Source organism: Callospermophilus lateralis, chromosome 1, assembly GCF_048772815.1.
Source record: "Callospermophilus lateralis isolate mCalLat2 chromosome 1, mCalLat2.hap1, whole genome shotgun sequence".
Lineage (NCBI taxonomy): Eukaryota > Metazoa > Chordata > Mammalia > Rodentia > Sciuridae > Callospermophilus > Callospermophilus lateralis.
The window spans coordinates 178504317-178529493 of record NC_135305.1 but is presented as its reverse complement, the minus strand read 5'-3'; the positions used below and the strand labels follow the sequence as shown (position 1 = coordinate 178529493).

General features: G+C 39.0%; 1 protein-coding gene across 1 annotated transcript in view; it reads right to left on the bottom strand.

Moving 5' to 3' along the window:
• Window positions 1-809: 809 nt before the first annotated feature.
• The window catches only part of Cacna2d3 (calcium voltage-gated channel auxiliary subunit alpha2delta 3), an 870922-nt gene continuing 846554 nt past the window's right edge, over window positions 810-25177 (bottom strand). The window contains exons 36-38 of the mRNA XM_076868261.1: window positions 2956-3068; window positions 2375-2457; window positions 810-914 (exon numbers count right to left, since the gene is read on the bottom strand). Coding sequence (XP_076724376.1) covers window positions 825-914; window positions 2375-2457; window positions 2956-3068 — 286 coding nt within the window. The 3' untranslated portion in view covers window positions 810-824. The remainder of the gene's footprint in view (window positions 915-2374; window positions 2458-2955; window positions 3069-25177) is intronic.

The following is a 25177-nucleotide window of genomic DNA, read 5'->3' as shown; positions in this document are numbered from 1 at the left end:
AAGCATGGAAATGATTCCATTTTATTTGGTAACCACGAGCCAATGGAATCTGTATTTGGTTCAGGATCTGACCTTTTTGGAATGTTTACAGGTCTGGGGAGTATCACATTTTGTAATTTTTGAGATCTAATTTCATCTATTATTTATGCGGAAAGCCAAATGCTCCAGCAGTACGCCTGAAAGTCTTTCTTCTCATCCTCCTTCAAGTCTTTCAGAATAAATTCCTAGGATTTATGACTGCTTTATTTCTACTCTTAAATAGTTCCGCACTTGAATATCATGCATGCTTGTGTTCTCATCCAAATTATGATTTCTATGGAAGTTCCAGGATTCCATGTAATAAACTCTCCCCATGCAGATATTTTGATTTACTTGTATAAATATTTTTAAAACTGAGTGGACTATCTAGGCAAATATTTAATAATTGTCTAGAATCGGTGACTTTTCCCCATGCATTTTTTAAAGTCTGTAGTCTGAGCAATAAAATCCAAACAAGGAGATTATGATTTTAATATACTTTATTTAAAAAGTACAGTTTTAAATTGGTTTCAATGGGTTTCAAGCAGAAGGGACAGTGCCTGCCTACCACTTGCAGTCCCGTTTCTGATGAAGGATGATTATTGTGGGGCAAACTCACATTGGCATGACTGGCAAAGTAAAAAGAAATTTTTTTGTCAACATATCTTTGAGTTTATATCACGCACAGTTTAAAATCATGAGATGCTGATGGTTGGACTATATTTTATGTCTCCTATGTCGCACCATATTTGGGTTCACAGTTTATCCATGATTTTTAGCATGCCAAGAGAACATCTCAGTCAGTGTCACCTCAAGAAGTGTATCGAAAGCAGAGGGAGCAGGAGGGCTGTCTGGGCCTGGAGACTTGGTGCACCCCCACACTCCCTTGCATTCTCCTATGGGGAAAAGAGGGGGTTGGTTAGACCAAGAAATGCATTCCGGGACCTGGATTCATCGAAATTTCATCAAGTCAGAAGAATTTGATCCTCACTGAGAATTCATTACTCTTCAAGAATGTAAGTAAATGATCACTATTGAAAGGGTCTGATTATTTCAGGCACTCAAGAGTTTTGGGTGTAGGGGAGACCCTACTTTACCAAAGTGAAATAATTTCATTTGCTTTTTTCTAGAAATCTATTAACTGATGTAAATTGCACCATGATTCTAGTTCTTTCCTTAGTGATGGGCATTCATTTTGTGTTCTTTTCTGCTGCAAAGAGTGCTCAATGGAGGTCCTTATCAGTCAGTGGTCTTTGCCCCGGATGGCTTGTCATTTCCTATTAGTCCTTGGTTTATTTTTATTCATGGTTGCTTAAGTTATCAATTTAAAAGAGCTCTTTATTATTGATGTTTTTTCAAGTTCTATAAATTAGCTATTGACTAAGTTTTCTCCTAGATGAGTTACAAGTTTTGTGTAGGTAAATGGATCTGTTTTCTTCCATACCATTCGGGTCTTGGAGGCCTCTCTCATCCCTAGAGAGACTATTATTTTACCATGTAAGACTAATCTACATTCTCTTTGAATTGAACCTTTGTAGTAAATTTTTTATTCTGTTCCATTGACCTCATTTCACTATTCTAGAAACGTAAAACTACCGATTTTTGTATGTTTATCTTATATCCAATTACCCAAGCAAATCATCTTATTAACTACAGTAGTTTTTACTCTAATGACTTGATTGTCTAAGTATGTAGTTCCTGGTTTTAAGTGAAGAAGTTTCAGGGATTTTGGACTATTGTCTGTATTTGCATTTTTTTTATATATGGCTTTTGAGGTTGTGTCTTTTTAGCATACTGCTGTTAAATTATCCTTTGAATACAGAAGCAAACATTCTTAATACAATAAGAACTTGGTTAAATTCCAAGTTATTTGCTATTTAAAGGTGAAGCGAATGTGGATTTGGCTACAGTGACATTTTGAAGAGTAGATATACTTCCTATATAGTAATTTTCTTCAGTGGGGGGGGGATAGGTGTCAATTTTCTAAGTTAAACTTTTTTTTTTTGGCCTACAGCATTGCAGGAGATACTCCTACTTGTATCTGTGATAATCCTGAAAAGGTAAATTTATTTTTCCAGTTCCTTGGGTATAAGTAGAGTGACTTCAGGTGGCTGGAGCATTAAAAGGCTAACACTATACAGGGACATCAATTTAAAATAAGTACATGTGTAATAGATCAGATAGTAAAAAGTTTTTAAAAATCTGAACGAACATCCAGGGCCACTAGCCTTTTTCAGTTTTCTGAAAGGTTTTTTTTTTTTTTTCTCTTAAGTAAAATGTTCAGCTGTATAGTTCTTTGCCCTCAGTCACAATAAGAATCTCAAAATGGTCAAACGAAAACAATTCTCAGACTTACCTCAGGGTGGAAGCCATGGCAAGATTCCGGACGCCTTCTAATCTTCTGAGCCTTTAGCCGTTCACACTTCAGGGATTCATTATGTTGACTGTAGTTAAGGCAGGTTTCCAAGACTGACCTCTCCTACTGAATTTCAGAGGTCCAAACTTGGCATTAGACACCGTTAACCACTTCCCTCTCTCCAACAGTTGGAAGTAACTAACTTTCCTGATACTTCTCCCCCATGTGTCCTTACTACATTTAGATGAGATATATCCACAAAAACTCATGGGAGACAATGCAAGTGTGTTCAGAGAGAAATGATTAATTCACCCATTGGATTATAATTCTCAAACTGGGTAGTAGGGTGGAAAGTAGGTCACTGGAGTCTTGCCTTTAGTTTGGTGAGGAGAGCCCTTCTGCTGCCCCTTGGGCCCAGTTGGCTGCCTGAACCTCTGAAACCATGAGCCAAAATAACTTTTCCTCCTCTGCATTGTTCTTGCAGATCTTTTGGTCACAGCACTGAAAAACCTGGCTCAACTACTGTTGATCCCTCTTACCAGTTTCAGCAGTAGTGGCTGGACCCATACATAAAAGGATATACCTGATTTCAATGGGTGCCATGGTAATGGGGGCCACAGACTCACACAGGCAGCTGCTGTCTACCACCACCATGAACAGATTGCTGCTTGGGATTTGCTGGATAACAAAGGATCTGTTGGGACAAGACAATGAAAGGTAATGTACCATCCCTCAGTTGAGGAACTAAGAGAAAACCTTTTCTTCCAGGGGCACCAACTAATACTATTTCATAAAACAAGATTCAGAAACTGCTTTATGAGTCAAGATGCCACATTCTTTGAGGCTTTTTACTTACAAATACCAAGCTTTACTAATACAGTAACAACTTCATGCAGGTAATACAACTCACTTTGGAGAGAGTGGGATGTTATATGTACCCAATACAGTTCGTTATGTTTAGAAGGTTAGGATTTCCTGCTTCCAGAGCCTGATTATCCCAGGTTGCATTTGATGTCCCCTTGAGGTACAGTTTTCTTCCTCAAAGAGACTAAAACTAGCCTACAGAGAGCAAAAGATGTAAGGAACTTCCTTGACCTGTCCCCGAGTCGCTTTGCAAATTGATGTGCCCAGAAGAGAGGAAAGATGGTTTGAATGAAATCTATGCTAGGCATTAGGGAAGTTCCATCCACTTCAGATCCCAAGTTCTTGATAGAACAAAGATTGTACAGCAGCTCTGGTTGTACTGACGGATTTAGAAGGTCAAACTAAACTTGATGCTGTTACCATCTCGTAACCTGAAGGTCTTAAAGAAGCCATATTAAAGATCCTGCAGTCTGCTTGACCCAAACTGACTAGCACATCACAATTGTGGAATGTTATAGGTTGAGAACCAAAATCATCTTGGGCCATTGGAGGCCCCTTAACTTTTGTATTTGACCTAATGAGACTCGTAGGGAAACTACTCAGAGTGTGACACTAAGATGAGCAGAGCAAGCTTTCTCCAACCCTAAAGTTAAGAATGTTAATATCTGAAACCTGTCTATAGGAAAATGTCCTTAGCTTTACGGTAGCCCACCTACTTGATATATGCCTATCACAGTTTTTGTAACCTCTTCCATGTTAGAAGAAGTCATTCAGGTTACTTTGAATCCTTGTTCCAAGGACATAGTGATTGATATTTGACTCAAATTTATTTTCTAATTTATTTTAAAGCATAGTCATTGTTTTATGTAGACAGTTTTGGCACGCAATGTGGGGCCCCAGAGATGATCCACTTGCACCGAAGGAGCTGCTCAATGCCAGGTATAGCACTGCCCTCCTCTTCCACCATGATGCTTCCTTGAGTGGATGTTGGTGAGTTTTTCATGAAACTTTTTTCTTTTGGTCAACAATCCTTTGAGCTGGTTGCTGTATTTTAATAGCCTCTCAGTGTTGCAGAACACTTATTAGAACTTGGGTTTACTGGTACTCCTGCCTTTTTCCTTGCCCAATAAAGGAATTCTACAAGCACTAAGTCATAAAGATGCCACAGAGGAGAGATACTTATTCCCCCACAGGCTGCAAAAAAATAATCTCTTATAGAGATGTCAGGGGCGTCCCCAGGATGTGGTTAAGTCCGAAGGAACTTTATTAGCTCATGTAGGAAGACACACATCAGGGGTAATTACCCAGTGTTTTGGGCTCCCACATGTTCCATAATCATGTAAGATAAACCCAAGATGGAGAAGAATTGAGCTTGGTGTAGAAACTGAGGAAGCTATCCAATAGAAGCACAGGATCAGGTTAGATCCAAAACACAAATCCCATCAGTCAGCATCGATGGTTGCAATTTTGGGGAGAAGCCTCTGTGATAATTATGACATCTCAACTTGCAAGTATTTCGAAAAATAGGAAAGTTTAAGGATGAGTTGTATTTACATTTCCCTCAATGGAGTATACTTGGTTTTCCTGCCAGAGAGAAAAGGTTTCAAAATCTGGTTCTAGCTGCAATGAACTAAGTAGCACAATGGGAAATGCTCATTCTATCTCTAAGGACAGTCAATTAGGTTACTTTTTCTACAATTTGGAAACTTTTAGCTATAAGTTCATGAGAAAAAAAAAAAGATTTTCTTGGATGTAAAATGGGTCCTAGAGACATCAGCAGTGATAAGGTGAGCTGCCCAACTTGCTTGGCAAGGATTTCTCCCGTACTCTTTCTAAGGTAGTTAAGGCCAAAAGATGTTATCATGAACTCTTCTTGTGAATATCTCTATAATCAGCATTTAAGAATTATCCTCAAGTTAGCAATATAAAGATGACTTCTATTAGCTGGGACAGGCTGATAGAACAAAACTAAGAGGCAAATATCTAAATTTAGAGGCCCCAGATCCATTTGAATTAGGAAAAAAGGCTTTAAACCAAACAGTTTATATGGAACCTGTTTTGCCTGAAAAAAAAAAAAAAAAAAGTTCTTAGCTTACCCATGACTTACTCCATTTTATCCCTGATAGAATGCCTGATAAACCTATCACCATCTTGGTCTGTCTTGAAGCTCTCCTGCCACCACAGAGCTCCTTGAATCTTCCATAGTATGCTCTGAGGAGTCACAGGAGATCTTTTTTCCTTACTAATGCGGGCAGACATCTGGCTACTCTTTTCAGTTCCAGCAGTGTACGATAGCCTCCTTGGGTGATGGAGGAGATAATTGGATCAATAAAAGGGCAAAAATAATCTTTTTGGAAAGTGATGAACCTATAAAATCTTTATTTTCTGAGCACATTTTAATGTGTTGGGTGTTATGTCTGACTTAGAAATATATGTAGTACTTGCAAATTAAATAAGATGAACCCAAATACTTTTTAAGGTTTAGATGACTGGACAAAATCTTAAGCAGTTACAACTTAATAGTGTAGATGTAATAAAATGCAGCTGTGTCTTCTAATCAACAAACTACCAATGGCTTTAACTTTATAGAGCTCTTGCTTAACAGGTCCCCTTCTCATAAAAATGGTTAGCTAGCTTAAAAAAAAAGATTGTTTTAGTCATTATCTATGCAGGAGCTACGAACTGATAACCAACCCTAAACAAGGGAAATGACTAAAAAAAATACAGAATCTGCTCAGGGAAAAAGGTAAATGGGTGTGGTTTGAACATGGTGAGAAAGTTGTAAAAGGGTTTTGAGAAGGACTGGAACTGTGGAAGATTTTATGCATGGTCAGGTTGACAAAAACTATTTATAGGTTTTTCTAGAGGGTGGCCAAAGGTTTGTTGGTGCAAAGGCTAAAGTATGATTCCCTGCAGTTAAATGGCAGAGTTTTCCTGAAGCACTGATGTGTTCTTAGTAGCAAATGGTGAGAGGCTACTCAACTGCCTTCACAACAAAATCCAAAACTGCATATTCTATTACTTGGGCTTTAGGTCCTCCAAAAACCTTTTGGGAGGCTGAGATTATCAAACAGAAGTGACAGGAACCCTAAAGGACAGTCAGTAGGAAAACAACTCACAGCCTGGTCCAGGGAACTGATCTTGCAAGCACAAGGATCAATATGATCAGGGTTACTGACACTTTCACATCAGCAGGCCATGGTTCTATGTTAGTTTCAGTGCAATTTTGGGAGCTGACTGGTTCAAAAGTGATCCTGGATCACAGATAGAAAAGTCATAAGCCTCAGTACCACCCCATAAGACCTAAGCACTAAATATGGTACTTACTTTGGGTAGAAGCTTGTGCTTGACTGAAAACAGCCCTCTCTGCAGCCTCAGGACCAGCAGGTGCCCTGCCAAAGCCACAGGAGTGATAGCCACAAGGGCTAAGTTCTGCTCTCCAGCCCACAAACTTTCAAGTACAGCTACTGTTGCTAAATCCCAGATTCACCTTCAGGGGATCTCCTTCCCAGCACCAGAACTACTTAAGCCTCATCACCACCACATCTTGCCCTGTGAGATCTAGGGACATAAACCCAAATGTTACCAACGTATGTCCCAGAAGACCCATAGAACATCTCCGTAGATCATAACTGTTGGAGCCCAAACCTTGGAGACTGGAGAAGGAACATCCGGGTCTCTGTTCCACACAAATGGCCAAGAGTCCTCAGAAGCAATGACAATCACCTCAAAGGACCCAGGAGAGGTCCTATTTGTGTTCCAAAATCTTGAATCCAGTTACTGGTGTCGCTTATGCTTGCTCTGAGGGAGCTAGGGACAGTCTTTTCTATACCACTGAGATTTTTGCAGCTGTCACACACAGTAAGCCCAGTACCATCAGGGCTCAACTCTGTACCTTTGGAAGCCTAGGTCCAGTGCCATTTTTACAACTACTTTCCTGAACTTCTGCAAACTAGATTGATGTTAGCTATGTCTATCAAAAACAAAGCGGGAGAGAAGGAAAGATGGCAGATTGGAAGAAGGGTATGTTTTCTAATTATTCCATGGCTCAGTATTCAAGCAGAAGTCCATTTTCTCAGCAAGGTGGGTAAAGAGGAATTCACTGAGATTCAATATCAGACTGTAAGGGAACTATAGAGAAGGAAATTTTGGGTACATTGGAGTCTGACCAGAGGCACCAGTTTACCTCAGAAGGTAATAAAGACGCATGGGAGAACCTGTGGAACAGAAAGTCACTCTTAACAAGGTGGAATTTGAAAGGCCCTCCTTGTTTCTCAGCTGGAAAATGGAGAACAGAGGTAGGGTGCTACTTGAAGCAACTGTGCTGCACCTTTCTGCTGCAAGAGCCTGGGAGTTCATAACAAGCATTAGCAGACTTTCCCAGGAAGTGCTGCCTTAGGACCTAGAGTGGTCTGGGAGGAGCATGATTGACAGGCGCATTCTACCTGGGGCATTCAGGTTGGGGAGATGGAAGAAAGTATAAAGTGTTTTCCCTTTGGGCTGGCAGCTCATGGATCTCTCGATAATACCAATGTAAATGGTCATCAAATCTCCATTTAAAATGTGTTCATTGGCAGAATGGATTAAATAGACTCTCAACCATAGGCTGTCTGCAAGACACTTAGACTGTAGATGTCTTTGCTTGTAAGATGCAAATGGAGACCAAATCAAGCAGGAGTAGCTATTCTCATATCAGACAAAACAGATTTGAAGCAAAAATTAACAGAAAAGACAAGGTCATTACTTACATTTGGGGAATATTTACTAATTACATAAACAAATCACTTCTTGACATTAAGTCATGCTTTATAGTATTATTTAGGTCACAAGATGGAAAATTTAAGTAAATTAAAAATAAATATCATGGTTGCAAAATGCACATGTATCAAAAAGTAGATGAATCAACAAAAACCAATTTCTAATGAAATCAAGAAATATAAAACCCTTTAGTACATGGAAATTGAACAATTCACTTTCAAATGAGGAATATATCTAAAAATCAGAGGAGAAATAGTGTCCCACTGATTTTGGAATGTTGTATCACACTACCAAGACAGTTCTGAGAGGAAAGTATAAGTGCCTACATTAAAAACAGATTTCAAATAAACAATCTAATGCTCTCTCTCTAGGCCCTCAAAAAAGCAAGACTAATTCCAAAACTAGAAGAAGACAGGAAAGAATTAAGATCAGAGCTGAAATTAATGGAATTGAAAAGATTGGTTAGTTTGGCTAAGAACTTAGTGAAGACCCAAAAGAATGAAGTTAGATGTTGCTGAGGTCCAGAAGATTATTTTAAATAGTCCAATAAATTAAAATCTAGAAGAAATAAACAAATTTCTAGACACATGTGACTACATGACTTGATTCTGCAATATATACACTCAGAAATTACATCCCAGCTATGTATGATATATCAAAGTCCATAAATGCATTCTACTGCCATGTATGAAAAAAAAAAAGCCTTTCAGTCAGGCATAGTGGTACACACCTATAATTCCAGTGGCTCAGGAAGCTGAGACTGGGGGATTGCAAGTTCAAAGCCAGCACTAAAACTCAATAAGACCCTGTCTCTAAATAAAATACAAAATAGGGATGTGGCTCAGTGCCCCCAAGTGCAATCCCTGGTACCAAAAAGTTTTTTTTTTTTTTTTAAGGTTTAGTGGAATTCTGCTAACACCAATCCTCTTCAAATTATTCTGTGAAATACAAAGGGAGGAAAACACTGCCATTCTGTGAAGCCAGTTATGACCCTGATAACCAAAACCAAATAAAGACACATTAAGGAAAGAAAACTACAGACCAATATCGCTGATGAAGTTAGATGCCCAAAATACTTGATAAAATATTAGCAATTTGCATTCAAAGGCACATTTACATGATTGTGCACCATGATGAAGTTGGATTCATCCTGGAGATGTAGCATTGAATTAACTGTATACATGAATTAAATCAAGGACAAAAAAATGATTTTCTCAATATATGCAGAAGAAGCCTCTGAACTTACCTCAAACATTATAAGACCTCTGATGAACACAAGAAAAATTAAAGCATTTCTTCTAAAATCAGGATGTCCACTCTCACCACTCATTCAATATAGCTCTTGAAACTCTGACCAGAGCTTTAGTCAAGAAAATGAAACCAACCATTCAAATATTCTTACATTGATAGGAGCTCTGGGGAGATGCCTTATATACAGGCCATAACACTTAGATTTATTCCCAACTAAGGAGGGGAAAGACCTCCATTGAATAGATAGAATATTTTCAAAATGGCCATATCACCAAAAGTAGTTTACAGATTCAATGCAATCCCCATTAAACACCAGTGACACTCTTCAGAGAAAAAGATACAGAATAGACAAAGCAATCATGACCATTAAGAGTCCACATAATGCCTGATCTTAAATTATACTATGAAGCTATAGTAACTAAAACATCATGGCCCTGGCATAGAAATGCACTACAGTGATCAATGGAACAGAAGAGAGAACCCAGAAATGAATTCACATTCATACAACCTCATACAACCAACTGAATTTTGACCAAGGCACCAAGAACATATAGCAAAGTCATGACAGTCTCCTCAAAAAATTGTGCTTGCAAAATTGGGCATACATATGTAGAAGATACTGTACATACCCCAACTTAACATTGATGGAAAACCTAAATGTTAAACCTGAAACAATGAATTACTACAACAAAGGAAACGTATCAAGACACTAGTGTTGGAAATTGTTTTTTTCAGATAGAACCTGAAAGGAACAGACAATAGTGAAAATAGAATCATATAAAACCAAGGAAAATACAAAGGAAATAAATAATCCCCAAAAATACAGAATAAGAACATATTTGCAAACTATTCGTCTAACAAGGATTAATATCCACCCTATTTTAGGAATTAAAAAAGCCAAACATAAATAAGCAATAATCCAGTTTTAAAATGGTGTCAAGAACTAAAGAGACAGAAGAAGGCATACAACTGTCCAAAAGGTATGACAAAAATGCAGCATTATCAGGAAAATGGAAATCAAAATCATGGTGAGATACCATCTCACCCCAATTAGAATGGCTTTCAGCAAAAATTCTGGTGCTAATGTGTAGAAAGGATAACTATTATGAAATCTTGGCAGGAATGTGAATTAGTACAGCCATTATGGAAACCAATGTGGAAAGTCCTTAAGACATTAAAAATAGAACTACCACATGATTCAGAATTCAACTATCTATATCCAAAGGAAATCTCACTAGAAGCATATTTATACTTCCATGTTTTCTTCAGTACTTTTCACAGTAGTTAAAATACGGAAGTAACCCAGATGCCCTTCAGTGAATGAATGGAGAAAATGGGATGTATATGCACAGTGGAATATTACTCAGCCATACAAAGAATAAAATCATTTGCAGCAATATAGATGTAACCTCAGGCCACCATGTTAAGTGAAATAAGCCAGACACAGAAAGACAAATACCACATGTTCTCACTCATTTGTGGGAGTTAAAAAGTCAACATCATAGAAGGATGGGAAATTGAATAATACTCACTAGAGACCAGGAAGATGGAAAGAAGTTCAACAAGGGGCACCAAAACACAGAAGAGGGATTAAGTCTGGTTTTTTTCTATAGCACAGTAGGGGAATTATTGGTTTAAACAATTGATGATGTATTTCAAATTTCCAACACATAAAAATGATTAATGTTCTATAAAACAACCAAAAAACTATTTAAAATAAAGAATGTTTTGATGAGATGTAAAGGATTATTAGCCTGATTTGATTATTACACATTGTATACATGCATTGAATTATAATGTACCCCAAAAGATGTATAAATATTATGTCTCAATAAGTGAAGAGTGTAAATACATTGTGATTTATCAGAGAGCACACTACTGATAAAATGAAGTAACAATGTACACTGTAAAACAGATGACTCTCAAAACACCCTAGTGGTGCAAGCTAGACAAAGCGCACATTCATATATATTTCATGATTCCATTTATGTAAAAATTCTTGAAAATGCAAATTTAGTCTGTTGGCATAGAAAATAAAGCAAGGTTTTGTAGGAAAGGCAGAGGAACTAGGAGGGCAATGAGGGAAGTATTGGCAAAAGGACACAGACTCTCAAGAGTGACAGATATGCTTATTATTATTCTTGGTACCAAGGAATAAACCCAGGGGCATTTAAACACTGAGTCACATCCTCAGCCCCTTTTTATATTTTAAGACAGTCTCATTAAGTTATTTAGGGCCTAAGTACTGAGGCTGGGTTTGAACCCCTGATCCTCCTGTGTTGCTGGGATTATAGGCACGCGCCACCACACCCAGCATGTTTATTTTTATTGTGGTTTATGCATGTTTACGTATGTCAACATTATCAAATAGTATACTTAAAACATTTGCACTGTTATATCAATTTAATAAATCTATCACCTTGGTTTCATTTCATTATGACCCATTTAATTGTTTTAAATTTTTTATACACTTGAGAAATTCTAAAATTAAGTCTTTCTTGTAGAGAACTGTTATGGTAATAGATAGGAGGTATCTCCCAAAAGTTCATGTGGGAGACAATGCAAGAATCTTCAGAGATGAAATGATTAGATTATGTGACTTGTATCCTGATGGTGGATTAATCCACGGTTATGGATTAACTGGGCTGTACCTACAGGCAGGATTTTCTCTGGTAACTGGTTTTACTACAAATATATATATATATATATATATACACACACACACACACACACACACACTTCTTGCTTCAAAACCATGATAAAACTGGATTTGCTTTGTTATTATTGACTTTTATATTTCTACAGAAGTAGAACTCCTATATCTAGAGACAAAGAAGGTCACTGGGGTTGTGCCTTTGGGTTTTTTTGTTTGTTTTAAACCCAGGGATTGAACCCCAGGGCACTTGACCACTGACCCTGGCATAGAAACGCACTACAGAGATCCCCAACCCTTTTTAAAAAATAATAATAATTAATTTAGAGACAGTGTCTTGCTAAGTTCCTTTGGGCCTTACTAAATTGCTGAGGCTGGCTGTAATGACCTCATGTCCCCAAAACTCCTGCCTCAGCCTCCTGAGCCCCTTGGATTACAGGCTTCCACCACTGCCTAGCTGCCTTCAGGGTTTTTATTTTGTACTTGGCGAGTAGATCTCTCCTGTTTCCAGTTATCATTTAACTTTACAATTATGATAACATAATTATCATTATGACCTCCCTTCCTCTACCATGTACTTCTGCCATAATGTTCTCCCTCACACGGGGCTCAGAGCTATAAAATGGGCTAAATATTGACCGACCCCCTGAAACCGTGAGCCACAGTACTTTTCCTGGTCTACCTTGTTCTCATCAAGTATATAGGTCACCATTACAAAAAAAACACAAAAACAAAATCTTTGAGATTTTAAGAGGGCCTTGAGAGGGCCAAGGGACATATTTTTTACTTACATTTATATAAATGAATTATTAATGTTTCAGTTATTTAATATTCCTAGAAATCTGATACATCTTGATATTTGTTATCAGAGTTCTAATGTTAAATACAACCAACCAAATTACTTTGAGAATGATCATTAGGTCTTTAACCTTGGCAATTCTCAGTCTTTTGGATTCCTCTGTTCTTTTTTTGGTTAGGGGGAGGAACCAGAGATTGAACTCAGGAGTACTCGACCCCTAGAGCCACATCCCCAGGCCTATTTTGCATTTTATTTAGAGATAGGGTCTCACCGAGTGGTTTAGTAACTCGCTTTTGTCGAGGCTGGCTTTGAACTAGCAATCTTGCCACCTCAGCCTCCGGAGCCGATAGGATTACAGGCATGTGCTACAGTGCCCCTGCCAGAAACCACTGTTCTCTTAAATACAGTTTTCTGATAAAACTAAATTTCTTTTGCAAACAAACTGGTTTTTCTTTGATTTTCCCTGGTAACTGGTTTTACATTTCCTCAGAAGTACAACTCCTAACAACAATGCCGGCCTCGTGCTTTAGGATGACACCCATTGCATACAGAACAGATAAAACTGAACTGAACTACAGACTCCACATTTTCTCTGCAGTGAGCTCCCAGGAAAGAAAGAACAGATGACTAGGAGCTACAGCCTGGTGACTTTGTCTACTGGAAGAGACACTACATCAAGGACTGTCTTCAGCCTCAATGAAAAGCATCCCATCAGGAACAATGACCTCATGTCACCAAAACTTCAGAGGGTAAATGCTTGGTATCACATCTCTCACCTCAAATGGGTACCAGCTCCTACTGATGACACACCACTTAGACTTCATAAAAACTGGGTGATACTTGCCTTCCCCCATGTTGACAATTGAGAACCCACCAAGTAAAGGAACCCCCAATCCCTTCTACCCACTCTTTTACTGAATCATTATAGAACATTTTCTATTGACCTAAGTATGTTTAGAGAGATCTCTTAGAAATTGAGATATTTAGAATTTGCTTGATGTTTCTTCTTAAAAGAAAGTAATACCAAACTTGATTTTAGTGAAACTAAGAATGATGAGATTATGTCCTCTCATTAATCATTTTTGCTATGATGACTGCTTATCCAGACCTTGATCCAAACTGAATCCTCCTTCAGATTTTACACTGCCCCCAGAAAATAATTCTCTTATTCTTTGGTACAATTTAGGTAAAGAAAAACTCCAGGTTCCAGATTGGAAGAGTCTGATTTTAAACCTACTGAAGAAACCTACTTTTATTTCATATCCAAACCCCTGTAGCCAAAACAACAGAGGTTGTTGTTTTATAAGAGATAAAGGAAGAATATTAACCCAGTCCAACCAGGTAGACTACTATGTTTGCTACTGATAGTGGAGACAATAAGATTTCTCAAATTCCTGGATATATGGGTCAATTTGTTGCAGCTATTCTGACAAACATCTGCTCTGTGAGTGTGGCTGGGACCTGACCATATCATATGATCTCCATGAATTCAGATGATATAAATGCTCCTACCAGGCCCAGGAGACTATTTAGAATTCTACCTACTTTGGAGTCACTTCCATGCTGCAGACCCTTGTATAGGATGTCAAAAATTTTGGTTTGACTCTTCATATCCAAATTGTACAAAAGTGATTTGTTTCCAATGGCAAAAATAGTCATGGTGGATTGATCAAAATTGGCCAGAGACCTCACTGGTGATGTAGATACTTGACCAAAAATTTAAGGGCAAGCTAAACTGGCTATAAACAAAGACATTCTTTAGAAGAGAATATGCTTTCAAGATAATAGTACATGTAGTGTGAAAAGGATTGGAAATTTTTAAAAGAAAAGTATGTATTACAAAAAATGTACCAAAAATATTAAGCCATTTATACAGGACTGTTCCTGAACCCAAAGATGGGAAACAGCCTATGCTTCAACTCAACAGGGTTATTGACAATGTTAGTAGAGGCAGAATCTAAAGCAGCTATGAGAAAATGGTCAACACCTGTCAGTGCAAAGGTTAGGGTTAATGATTTATGGAAATATTGTACAAAGGATCAATTAGGTTATAAGTCCTGTTATTTTCCATAACACTGTACCTTAAAAGCTCATGTTCCATGAGTCTTTAAAATACCCATAGCTAGCACTGGAAAAATATTAAACCATACCATATTCTACCAATGGGAAGTAGATAGGTCTCAGTCAGAATTCTAATGTATCATTTTGTAATATTACCTAAGAAATGAGGTTGCTTATGCTCACAAGTCTAGCCTTTTGTCCCTACTATTACTAAAATATGTGGTACATGGGAAAGGAACAGTTTTGATGAGAAGCAAATAAAATTTCCTGACTTCTGCTGTAATGCGACTGCCCGCGGATTTCACCAAGATAATATGACAAATCAAATTATTTGCAAAAATAAGAGTTGCAACAATGTGACATTGAGGACCAATCTTTCTTTGAATTAGCTATTCCACACAAGGTAAATCTATGAGGTCAAACTGTCCATAAAAATTTGAATTGATATTTCATAAAGTACACATGACTGTAGACACAGGGGGAAGACATTATTATGATTAAAGGTATGATGCATGCAGAAGACTTTTTTTTTCCCCCTTAGTTGGGACACCTAGTTCCCTCATTACTATTCTCCTTCAGCTTGGTAGGATGATGGAGGTGGAGTTCAGGACAGGAGTCAAGTAATCACAATCCTCTTTGCCTTACGTCCCACTACCATGGCAACTCCTACCACAGGTTGGGTGTTCTAATTAGGTATCATAAAGTAACCAATGGGAGCAAAGTGGGCAATATTATAATTAGGTATCAAAGTTACCAGTGGAAAAAATGAGGCAGGGTCTTCAATCAGGTCCATAGGATGGAGGGAAACACCTCACAACTGTAAGACAAGAATCACCCAACATTGAGGCCTGGACCCTTTCTCTGCCTGCTCCACTTAATGGAGCATACTTGTCCTACTTCAATGACTTATTTTCTCCTTTACTAAATCTGTGCTTTGTCACTTCTGTGCATCTTGCTCAATTCTTTGTTCTGGAAGCCTTACCAGTAACAAGGCCACACTATGCTCTTGGTTCTTTTAACTTCAGGGATAATAGTGATATGTCATATGTAACTGTTATATCTGATACAAAGGACGGGAAAAGAAGCACACTCAAAATGAGTTCATGATGATTCCTGATACTAATAAAGCCTCATGACGTCTTCCTTAATGGCTTTGATAACTCATGCCTTCTTCTAAAGACTACCTTCTTACCTATTCAGCCTCTTCTTCACGAGCTTGTGAGAGTGAGCCTTCCTAGCTCCATAAGACACAAAACATTTAGCTTCTGAACACACAGGACATGGTGCTTGGCCAGTGGGGGAACCAGGAATTGAAGTTCTCTGAAGAAGCCACACTGATATTGAAGGTTCTGCATATTGTTTGAGGAGAGAGTCAGCATTGTAGACTGAGCGCCAAAATTCTCAGGGGCCATCTTAGGCCCATCAACTAGTCATTTAACTTTCGTATGTGACTTAACATTTTTGTTAACTAGTAGGGAAACTTCTTGGAATGTGACGCTAATCTTAGTAAACCTCTAACCTCTACCAACCCTAAAACTAAGAATACCATAAAATCATATCTAAAACCCACTTGCAACTTTCTTTTGTTCTCTATGAAAGTTCATGCGACCCCTTCTGTGGAGGAACCAGTCAGTCAGGGTTAACTTGAATTCACATTCCTGGGCTATGGTCACCCTATTGGCTAAGAATAAATCATTTTCAATTTTTCTTCAAACAGAGTTTTTAATTTATATCACTAATGTTATTACCCAACCCAGTGAAGTGACAGTTTCATTAAATCCAGTTACTGGAATGAAATAGAATTTAGCCTGACCAAATTGTCAATTTCTCCATAAGTTTTACATTAATTCACATTTCTTGTAATAAATTCGTTTATTCTGCAGAATGTGTTACCATGGTAAATTAAATTTATACAGTGATGAATTCTTCTGCTTTTTGGGCAATTAAAAAGAAAGAAATGATTTTTAACTATCTGTTATCATCTCTTATGTTGAATTATCCAACTATGTCTCTGATATTGCAATACAACCGACCTCCTTTCTACAAATGCCCACTCATTAGATGTGGATGAAGAAAAAGGGCATATTTGTTGGCTATAACAGGGGACCAGGCATGCCACTGCTCAAAGATTTCCTTGTTGCCAGAACTATGATCACGTATTTTGGAACACCAATCTCTTCTCCAGAACTAATCCCGAGTTCAGAAAACAAGCCATTTTATAAAATTCTCTTTGCTTGACCTCCTCCCTTTAGCACTAGATCCAATCTCATCTAGGCTAGAACATTATTGTTCCTATTAGTCTCTTTGTATTGGACCATGTTTACCAGCATAAAAATACCCCCCACCCCAAGATCACTGTTGATCGACAGTCTGAGAAGGGAAAAAAGTCAAAAACCAAGACCACATAAACTTTCTAAAAACAAATGGTTGAATCTACCAACTGCTTGATAAAGACAAATGCATAGAAGAACTTAAGGGAGAAAATATTTTTGGAATTAACCAAAACACTTCTTCATTGAAAGGGCACAATCAAGCTTGAGTGAAACTTGAGGCTATCAAAATATATATCAATTCTAAAGACTTCTCTAGAAGTAAAGGACTTTAAAAAGAATGACAATGAAATTAACTTCTCAACCCAAGTAGTGAGGATAGAGAAACAGAGCAACATAAAGTTTTGAGGAAATAGGCATAAGGAAGGCAAAGGCATAGCAGTGTCTGTAGAAAAATAGACTCTGAGCAACTATAAGCATTAACAGATGATTACTGAAAAAAATGATAACCCAATCAACACAAGAGAGCATGGTAAATTAAGCAGACACATGGATACCACTGTAAACTTAAAATTATTTCCATTCACTATAAATGTGAGGTTGCGAGATTCACAAATCAAAAGGCAGAAACTCTTCAATGGGGTTAGGAAAGTACTAGCATTAAACTATTTGCCACTGGCACTCCGAAAGCAGGATAACTTGGGAGGAGGAAAAAAACACATGAGAAAAAATGCTAACAAAAAAGAGACTAGTAATATTACTCAAATAGTCAGAGGAAAGTGTAATAGTTCATACTGGAAAATAGTATAAGGTGCTAAGAAGATATACAATGAGTTTTTTAAGAGTTTTTTTTTTTTCCCTCCATAGATGGACACAACAAATGCCTTTATTTTTTACGTGGTGCTGAGAATCGAACCAGGGTCCCGCCCGTGCTAGGTGAGCACTCTACCACTGAGCCACAATCCCAGCCCCAACATGATTTTTAATGTATCTAATGATCATAATAAACAAATACCAAAAAGGACTGGTTAGCACAAGATCTACTAAAAAAATGGAATGGAAACTCTTCCGACCTGAACAATTCACAATATATTTTCAAACACATGAGACTGCGATGCATTCCTAAGAGCAGAAAGCATCAATTACATGTTCTTTCATAGTAGAGTACAAATTAATAGCAAAAATATGTAAATGGTAAGGATTTAGAAATCCACATTTCTTCCATTCTTAAGAATTTGACAACAGCCCAGGCTCAAATTTGTGCAGTGTGACACATTCAACATTTTGAATGGAGGGGTGGGAGTGGAGGTGGAGGGGACAACCCTAAAAACCAAAGAAAGAGATTTTCCAGTAATTGACCCAGGTTTTCAAAGCAAGAAGCTTTGCCTCTATGGTGGTCTTCCCCCTTATTACAGGATGGAGCATCCGTGCCCCTCTCTAAAGCCCATCCCTCTGCTTCCTGCAGGGAGGCGACTGATGGAAGAGAAGACACAGATGAACACCACAGAAATAGTTCAACTCCTCTAGCAACCATTCCCTTCAGTGGAGAGAGATGCTGTCACATCTCCTGTGTCAGGAAAAACAACTCTCCTTGGGCTTACCTGCAGCTACCTTCTCCTGTAGTGTAACTCCTAAAAATACATATTAATTCTCTCTCCCTCTCTTTCCTCATGCCTCCCCCCTTTTCACAAGTGCACCCCAATAATACTGCAGTCCTTACTGCTCTAACTGGATCAGGACCTGCCTGGGACTAAAGAGCTCAGCTCTGTTACTTGCTCCCCTTTTTCCTGGCTGGCCCAGTTTCCATGGGAACAGGCTGCATTCCGACAGCCACATTCCCCCTCATCTCCAGCATGGGGCTGTGCCTGGGATGGTGCAGATTCCCAGTAAATATTTGTCAACTCAATGGCAGAATTTTTAACAATAAAAGCAGAAGACTAAAATGTAAATAAAACAGTGAAGAGACTAGCGGCAGAATCAAACTGATTTAAAGGAATATTGATAGAATCAACTTCTGGCACTCCAGATCAGGAAAGAAGTGATGAGGTAATTTAAAAACCCCAAACAAGAGGCATTTTAAGCATCTTCATTGACTATTATATATACCACTGTAAACGATTTGAAAACTTAGAGAAAACGCACCTTCCCAGATAAGTATAAAATATCTATGTTTGCACAAGCTATTAAAAAAATTATATATATGCAGACCAACTGCCATTAACAAAACTGAAATGTTCATTGAGAATCTACCCCCAGGTGAATACTACCAAATCACCCCAAGAACAGATATGGCTGTGTTCATAGAAAACCCACTGACCAACTATTAGAACTAATGAAAGAACTCAGCAAGCTGACTGGTTATATAGTCAGCATATAAAACCATAGTCTAACACTGTCAATAACCAATAAAAACCATTTGTGGAATAAGGGGCCATTGACAGTGTCAGTAATCACTATAAAATGCCCAAGAACAAGTCTAGTAAAGCATGTGCCTTTTATGCAAAAGATCACACTTGACTGAAAAATATAAAAAAGACAAACTAAACATTGGAGGGAAGAACAATGGCTGTAGACATAAACACTTGTATTTCAAAGGTGTCACCTTCCCCTTAAAATTATAATATTACTTTGAATTCCAAGTTTATCAAAATGGATTCTACTGTCATGTATAACTAAGAAGAACTGATAAAAGTTAAAATCACATTTGACACTTTTTGGAAATGTCATAAAAATTTGAGGGATTATTATGAAGTTTGCTGAGTAAGCTCTAACATTCTAAGATAATTTGTAATTATCTTGCTCAATATTATATATATAATATTATATATATATATTGATTTGATAAACTGGTTACCCAGTTTATTGAATTTTCATGAGACTGTAGCATATCTGAGACACAGGAGTGGGAAAATAACATTGTCAAACCCTACACAAAGTATGAGCAAGCATATTTACGAATATTCACTTAATATTTAATTCTGCCATAGAGAACAAGAAAAATAAATGGGATGGGTAAAATACCAGATGTATTTACATGGCAAATACATGATTCACGATTTATGTTAGACAAAGAAGGAACAGACTAAAGTAGAGCATTTGAGGACTTAAATAAGGTGTATGTATCTTCTAACAGATAAGAAGGAATGAAAAAAACAAGTAAAATTATTCCTAAGGCACAGACTGTCTCTGGACCCATAGATTTCACCCATCTCATTCTTGAGTCAACCCACTGGTAATGCCCGTTTCCGCCTGGGATGCCCAGATCAACACCAGGGCTGCTCAGCAGGTTACGGGCCAAACTTGCCCTTGCATTTCTCCAATCAAGCAAGTGTGCATTTCAAGCACTTTCTGCCTGCTGAGCCCCGATTCCCAGCCCTCAAGTCTGGTACTCCTCAGCACACCATCAGTGGGAGACGGGGAGAGGGTGGGGGAACCAAAATGAAGGAAGGAGAGAAGATGGGCAAGAGCAGAGATCACGTGAGCATTACAGCGTAACAGTGATAAGAGTGGAGTTCCCTCTTTCCTCTTGCTTCTAGCCATATCCTTTACATGAATTAGACAAAGCCACCCAAGATGGGCCTCTTGTCTGAGTCTGATTGCTCTGGAAAGTCTAGGGTGACTTTCCTGGTAAGTGAAATGAGGCCAAAATACGATACATTTCCTTACTTTCTTCCTCTAAGATATGCAACGGTACAAAATAAAAATCAGGAAGAGTAACCACCAAACCAACCACAGTGGCTACCTCAGGAAAGGAGGAAGAGGAAGAGGATGAGGAAGGAGGATCAAGGAACATTTGCTGTGAATCATCTACTTGAACTTACATTGAGGATCTTTATAAGGAAAATGTATTCATGCGTTCTTAAACTGTTTATAAAATGGCTGTTAACCAGGGGAGCAGCGAATACCGATTTTCTCATTTTCACGAGAGAGAATGAATTCAAGAACATATGTCACCTCTTATACTTTATAGTAACAGCATAAGATAAAATCCTACCCATTTTAGAGACAGGTAAACAAGAGGCTAAGTAACTTCCCAAAGTAACTGAGGCTGAGCTGGTAATGCATATATAAATCAAAACCAGAGCTGCAGACCTTCCAGGTTTGCGTGGCAATACTATACTACTGGGGGCAGCAAATTTTCCATCTTGGGTTACAATATTAGGGCTCAAGCAACTTGGGGGCAGATCCAGTGAGATCACCCAATACAGACACTTAATGACAGCAAATACAAGATATCGGTGTCTTTAACACAGTTCCTGGGAAGCCCTATGGCAAATTCCCCTCTTCCTTTCCCAAATCCTAGGAGATGAAAAGCCTGCACACAGCTACATTGAAGTAGAGGAAAACCACCCCCTACAAAGGCTTTGCTAGCGGAAAGATTAACTACTTTTCCATATTTTAAAGACTTACTGTCTGCTTATTAACATGGTGCCTTGGAGGGGCCTGGGCAATGTTAACTGTACATTTATGTGTACAAAGTGTATTTATGGCCCAGGGTGCAGGGTTGAGCTGCATAAAGAACACCTCCATCCAGCTGGGCCCAGCGGCCGGCTGACATCATAGTGCAGAGGAGCTGCGGCCTGGTGGCTCTGGGGGGGAGCCAGAAAGCTGAAGAAGGAAATGCTTCAATAGAGAATCACAGGGAGGGTTCTAAGCAGAGATAGGCCAAGATGCGTGAAATAAATTAGGTCCTCAAGGGAGAGGGAGTTGGGAAGAGAGAAGCAATTTTGATATGTCCATTGCTGGAACTGAAACAACCCAGTCCTCCTTTCCCACTCACTGCAGGCCGAGACAGAACTGCAGGAAAAGATGATACAATTTCAAGACCGCCTCAGAGAACCATCTGCCACACACCATCTTCTAAGAGGGGCTTTGCTGACCAAGTGACGGAGGGGATCACAATGCTTCTTGCCTTGAACAGACATGCAGGACGGGGAGGAAGCCAGGGATAAGATTCCCAGAGCAGCACAGGATTGCACATTTGGAGAATCCCGACAGCTTGCTTTTCATTAAATGGGTTCAGAACCAGGGCTTGAGAGAGAATTGATAGACTCTTAAAATGTTTGAAAGACTCCTCCTACAAAAGTCTTTTGCCCTTTGTAGATTGTTACCCTTTATAGACTGTCTTTCATCTTCTTGGTGGATAAAACCTAGACGATGAGTAAGTCATAGGGAACTCTTTGGATCTGGCACAGGTCCTCGTCTAGGTCGTACTACTTTCAGTTGGGCTGGATGTGTTAACTCTGGATTTCATACCAGTTCCTATTCTCTACCTGTGCCCCCAACCCCAACCCTCAGCATGCAGCAAAATGCCTCCCCCTGACCCAGGCCAGTAAATTGTGGAGAGCAAACATTTGTTGACCTCTAAAGTTAAAGCTAAAAATTAAACATGGCAGACATGTTCTGGAATAACTCTATAGTCACTGTGTGGAGAATGTTGGGAAGAGGGGAGCGGGAAAAGGAAAAGCCAGCACCTCTCCAAACTCAGCCCAAAGTACAGAATGGAGAGCACTGACTCACAAGATTACCCCAAAAGTGGGGAGCCCCATAATTTTATTGTTGAATCATCTTAGCATGTCAAGGCACAGATCACTCTAAAATATTTAAACTCTTTCAGAGCACAATGAGAAGGAAATGCCTTGGATTCCTTTTATGAAGAACAGATACAGATTCCCCAAAACTATCCCCCCCAAACTATAAATAATCTCTCCTTCTGATTACTGATATGTTGATCTTTAATAAAATGCAATAACTAGGCTGCAGGAGGACATTGAAAGTAATACAGAATTCTCCAGAGGATTAATTAGACATGCAAATCAACTAACATTATTCCCTTTGTGTTCAGCTCCACTCTTTTGAACTCCTGCTTTCTCGTGTCTAATGAGAATTTTATAGAAATTCCATGACCTTCTGATTACTTTAAGTACATAAAATGAGTTCAGTCCATTGAAATACCATTTCACAACTAGCACAAAGCTCTCTGCTGTTCTTCTGGGTTCTAGCTTCTTCTGTAGCTTGGGATCAGACAAATAGTAGCAAAATGGCAAGCATTTTCTACTCATTGGATCAAGGGTCACGACTTGCTTGTTTGTACCAACAGGCCTTTGGTGCCTGCTGTCCGGCCCAGCATGCAATGAAGGCTCTTCTGTGTTGTTCTCAGGGATAACCTGGAGCTGCTCACCATGGCCCCGACGTGACACCCGTGCAGCTCCTATCATGAGAAGTTACTCTCCCTTCTCTTGACACTGGAGTGGCCTTCACCTGAAAGCAGCCCTCTTGTTGGGTTTAAGCAAGATGGTGTGGGGTCAGCTATCTTCCATAAGGTCCCCTGGTAAGCACATGCATCTGTGGCTGACCCTGACAGATTGCACTGGTGTCACACCTCCTCAAGTCTTGTCCTCTTCCTCCACTCCTCTTTCCCCAGCCTGGAGAGGCATCTATTGCCCAGCAGGCAACCCACCAGTTCTGGGCTTCTCATCCAGTACACCCCAAGGGATCTCTTGGGGGCATTCCCCCATAGCCCATCAGGATTCCAGCAGGAAAAAGCATCTCCTGGATGCTTTCTTATGAGCACTGATGTTCTCATAGGGTCCTTATCTGTCTTTGCACGATACACTAGAGGGACTCAACTAAAGCTTGTGGGTGGGGCTGGGGAGGGCTTCCAACTCTAAATTAGGGCCAGATTAATGGCTGTTCTTTTCCTAACCCATGGTGCTCAGTGCCACTGTGTTCTCTTTCCTAAATCTGGGACTACAGGAAAATTCCCCACTTGACATCCAGTTTGCATCCTCCCAGTAAATTTATTCATGTAAGATACCCTGCACAGCATTGGAAAAGAGCCCATGCTGTGGGATCTGCTCATATGGTGTCTAAAAGACATTTGACAGAAATCCCATCTCCAAAAACAATCCTTGAAAGAAGAGGAATAGTGTGTGAATTAAATTTAACATCATGCTTCAGCATAAAACACTCAGCAGTTGGAAGAAGGCAAAGAGACTTATTCCCCCCTCTTTTATTCTTGTTCTGAAAGGGCCAGCCTATGCGATTAAACCAGAAAAAAAAAGGATTAAATATTGGACTAAAGAAACTATTCACAGTATCTGAAACCTGCCCCAGTCCCCAATCCCCAGAATTATTTTCCTATATAGTAGTTCCCCCTTATCTATGTGGGGTATATTCTAAGACACCAAGTGGATGCCTGAAACTGAAACTAGTACCAAACCTTACCTACAAGGACTAGGATGCCATTATAGTTGATCTGGTAATCGAGCTGGCCACAAAGTGACTAATGGACAGGTAGTATATACAGAGTGGATACACTAGACAAAGGGAGGATTTACATTCCAGGAGGAACAGAATGGAATGGCATAAGATCTGGCAAACAACCCAGAATGGAACACAACCTAAAATTTACGAACTGTTTCTGGACATTTCACTTTAATATTTTCAAACTATTATTGACCACAGCTAAGAAATTGTAGAAAGTCAAAGCATAGGTAAGGAGACACTACTGAATCTCTTAATGATATTACCATTTATCCTGTCACGCAGCCAGAGATGATGACATAATTCTCAAGACTCATCTCTGAACATAACCAGTCCCTGATTTGCTCATCTGCTCTATTTTTCTCAAACCCACACTCCTAGGGCCAGTCTTAGGGGCATATGACCTGCATATTTACACAGAGATTGGCACTCAAAAGTTTTTCATTTGGAGTTTACTGCTTGAAATTTTTATTTTATCTTCAAAACTTATGTTTTGGCTGGGCATGGTGATGCAAGACCCTGTATTAAAATAAAGGTCTCAGTGGTAGAGTGCCTCCAGGTTTTATCCCCAGTATCATACACAAAATTACATTTTATAAGTGATATCCACAGGACGGTGGAGCAGGCACAGAGGTGAGGAATGGTTAGTCAGAACCTCCTTTCATGAGCAGTCCCACCCGCTACTACCTCTCCTGGCAGAGTATGGGGACAGTACAGGCTTGGTGGTGGCTGGCAAGTACCACTGCACATTTGGTGACTGACTTAGCAGCATTGAACCTCTTGCCAAATCCAATCCAGTATAAACCCAGAAATCATAAATGATGTTAAAATAAAAGACAGTTTTCATTGGGTACAGAATAGATTTGCAAATCATGGAGCAC